Source organism: Bufo gargarizans, chromosome 7 (assembly GCF_014858855.1).
Source record: "Bufo gargarizans isolate SCDJY-AF-19 chromosome 7, ASM1485885v1, whole genome shotgun sequence".
Classification (NCBI taxonomy): Eukaryota; Metazoa; Chordata; class Amphibia; order Anura; family Bufonidae; genus Bufo; species Bufo gargarizans.
In genome coordinates this window covers 32,541,389-32,544,827 of record NC_058086.1, presented here as the reverse complement: position 1 = coordinate 32,544,827, position 3,439 = coordinate 32,541,389, and the positions used below count along the sequence as shown (strand labels likewise).

Sequence of the window (3,439 nt, the reverse complement as noted above, 5' to 3'; positions counted from 1 at the left end):
GCATTATAGTCCGTCTATCTTTATACTATATGCATATACATATATATATATATAAACAGTATCAATCATGTTAAATAAAAATATTCAATTTTTGTATTTATTATATATTAGATTACATTTTTGAATAAAACAGAACCAAATATTATAGATTTAATATTGTAGCCAAAAATATTATATTTAGATTTTTTTTTAAATACTTTGATGATTTGCAATATCCTAGCTAAAAAATAATAATAATAATAATAATAATAATAATAATAATATTATGTTTGCTTCATGGATATGCACCTGTGATTCTGAAGGTTCTAGTCTAAATTTTCTTGCAATAATAATATTTTTTTTGTAGTAGCAGCAGTAATAATAGTAGTAATAGCATTGTTGCTGTTGTTATTAATAGTAGTAGTATCAATAGTATTATTATTTTTAGTAGTAGTAATAGCATTGTTGCTGTTATTATTATTATTGTTAGTAGTAGTAATAGCATTGTTACTATTATTATAATTATTGTTAATACTAGTAGTAGTAGTAATAGCATTGTTGCTGTTATTATTGTTAGTAGTACTAGTAGTAATAGTATTATTAATATTATTGTTAGTAGTAGTATTATTATTAGTAGTAGTAGTAGTAGTAGTAGTAATAGTAGTAGCAGTAGTAGTATTGTTAGAAGTAGTATTAATATTATTGGTAGTAGTAGTAATAGTATTATTATTAATATTATTATTGTTAGTAGTAGTATTAATATTATTATTATTGTTAGTAGTAGTATTGTTATTATTAGTAGTAGTAGTAATAGTATTGTTATTATTAGTAGTAGTATTGTTAGTAGTAGTATTGTTATTATTAGTAGTAGTATTGTTAGTAGTAATATTATTATTATTGGTAGTATTAGTAGTAATAGTATTATTAATATTGTTATTATTGTTAGTAGTAGTAGTAATAGCAATGTTGCTATTGTTATAATTATTGTTAGTACTAGTAGTAGTAATATTGTTGCTGCTGTTATGCAGGAGATGACTGTAGACATAACGATATGAACATCTACTAACTATAATAGTGTAGGGTTACAGATGGCGCAGACTTCATTGTAGCGATCAGTGTCGGCACACAAGTGGTTAACACCATTGCTCATTGACTGCAGTACATTATCCGATGAATTCCTGATGAGATTTCAGTACATTTTATTTTCAGTCTGCAGTCAGTGTAATAATTGCGGATGGATCAGCAGATCTCCGATCCTCAGCAGATCTCCTCAGACATTGCAGATTTTGGCCTGTAGTTCACCCAAAGCTTCTTGTGCCTCTTTCTACATCAGAATGCCGATCTAGCAGAAGTCTTGCCCATCAGCTTTTGTGGATCGTCAGATACGGTCATCCTGGGTGCACAGGGCATGCAGGGATTTGTAGTTCCTCCAGAGAGAGATGCACAGTCCTAGTAGTAGCAGCTGGTGCTAAGTGTCAGGGTGCAGGCCCAGGGACTCCTCTGCATAGGGTTAAGGGCTATCCAGGGACCATGAGGGGTTGGGCATTGCAATGAATGGCTTGGACATTGTGTTGGAGGATTGGGAGGCGCCAGGTTTTTTGTTGCTCTGTGATATATAAGCCAGGTCTGAGGAGGGAGAGCAGCACCTGGTCTGTCTGGAGAGAACCCAGATGACATTTACTGAGGAGAATCTGAGAGGGTTTTGTTTATGAATTTGGCAAATTTCTCCTACTACTCAGGCATGTGCACCATGACTGTGGACTCTCAGCATTCCCCCAATGAGGCTTCCAGCCCTATGGGGAGTAGTCCCAACCTGTCCATGGAGTCACCAGGCTCAGTGAGGGTAAAGGAAGGAGTTTCCATCAAGTCTGAGCCCAAGGGGAGCTGTAGTCCTACTGAGGAGATCAATCCAGGACAACATGAGGAACACATTCAAACGTCTGGTGGAAGGAGAAGAAAACGTCCAGTCCAACGTGGGAAACCTCCCTACAGCTATATAGCCTTGATTGCCATGGCCATAGCCAACTCTCCAGAAAGGAAGCTAACTTTGGGTGGTATCTACAAGTTCATCATGGAGAGGTTTCCCTTCTACAGGGAAAACTCAAAAAAATGGCAAAATTCCATCAGACACAACTTAACCCTCAATGACTGCTTTGTGAAAATCCCCAGAGAACCTGGACACCCAGGTAAGGGCAACTACTGGACCTTAGACCCTGCAGCAGAGGACATGTTTGACAATGGCAGCTTCTTAAGGAGGAGGAAGAGATTTAAGAGGACAGATATCACTACTTACCCTGGATACATGCAGAATAGCAGTGCTTTTACTCCAACGCCAGCTGGAAGACCATCCTACCCCAACAGCCTTTACTCCAGTGTGGGATCTGGGTACAACCACCAGATAAACCCAACATCCCACCATCACCACCCAGCCATGGTCCATCACTACCAAGCCCCTGGTGGATCTGTTCAAGCCCAACACAGGATGTTCAGCATAGACAGCTTGATTAACCAACAGACCATGATGCAGCCATCTCCAGGATCAGAACTCACCCATCACTCTCTTGGGTTGAATGGAGACCTTGAGAACTTGGGTAACAGCTGCTCTGTAGGGGACCTTTCCTGTTTCCAGACTCAATCAGTCAGCCCCTCTGGTGTCGGGTCTCTTATGAATAGATCTAATAACCCAATGTCTTCCAACTTGACCTATTCCTACGCCTCATCTCCTCCTCATATCTCTGTGCCTCAGACCAGCTATTCCCCCAATAACTCTCAGATTTATGGCCCATCCAACAGACTGTCCATGAGGACTGCAGCCTGCATAGGACACACAGAACAACTGCTGACATTGCCAGCTCCACAGATGAATGGGGTCTGTCAGTATAATAACAATTCCTACATGAGACAGCCTAACTTTTCATCGGGGCTTGAAAGATACATGTAGACATCATTATTTTATAACTTTTTAATTGACTTCAGACATTCCAGAACTTTATGATTGACGTCTGTATTCCAGGTGATGTCATTTATGAAATATAATGCACTGAATATGTAATATGTTACTTTCTATCTATATTTTCAAATACAATTCTTTGTAGCACAGAAATAAATCTTGTCTTCAGGTGAAAAGAGTCAGATTTTCTTCATTACTGTGCCTGATACATAATGCAATGTCTATAGCTATCTCTATATCTATCTATCTATCTATCTATCTCTATATCTATCTATCTATCTATCTATCTATCTCTATATCTATCTCTATATCTATCTATCTAATTCAATCTTTTGTCTATCTATCTATTTGTATGTATATATATATATATATATAATTCTATCTATCTATCTATCCATCCATCTCATCCCTATATCTATCTATCTATCTATCTATCTATCTATCTCTGTTAGTCTTTCTGTATGTCTATCATGTATTTATCTGACTGTTGGCTTTTCTATCTATCTATCT

The 3,439-nt window shown here is 37.0% G+C and overlaps 1 protein-coding gene across 1 annotated transcript; it reads left to right on the top strand.

Moving 5' to 3' along the window:
• The first annotated feature begins 1,687 nt into the window (after positions 1-1,687).
• Positions 1,688-2,920, top strand: FOXE3 (forkhead box E3). The gene has a single exon (XM_044302272.1). It carries the CDS (start codon positions 1,688-1,690, stop codon positions 2,918-2,920), a length of 1,233 nt encoding a protein of 410 aa, XP_044158207.1.
• The last annotated feature ends 519 nt before the right edge of the window (positions 2,921-3,439 follow it).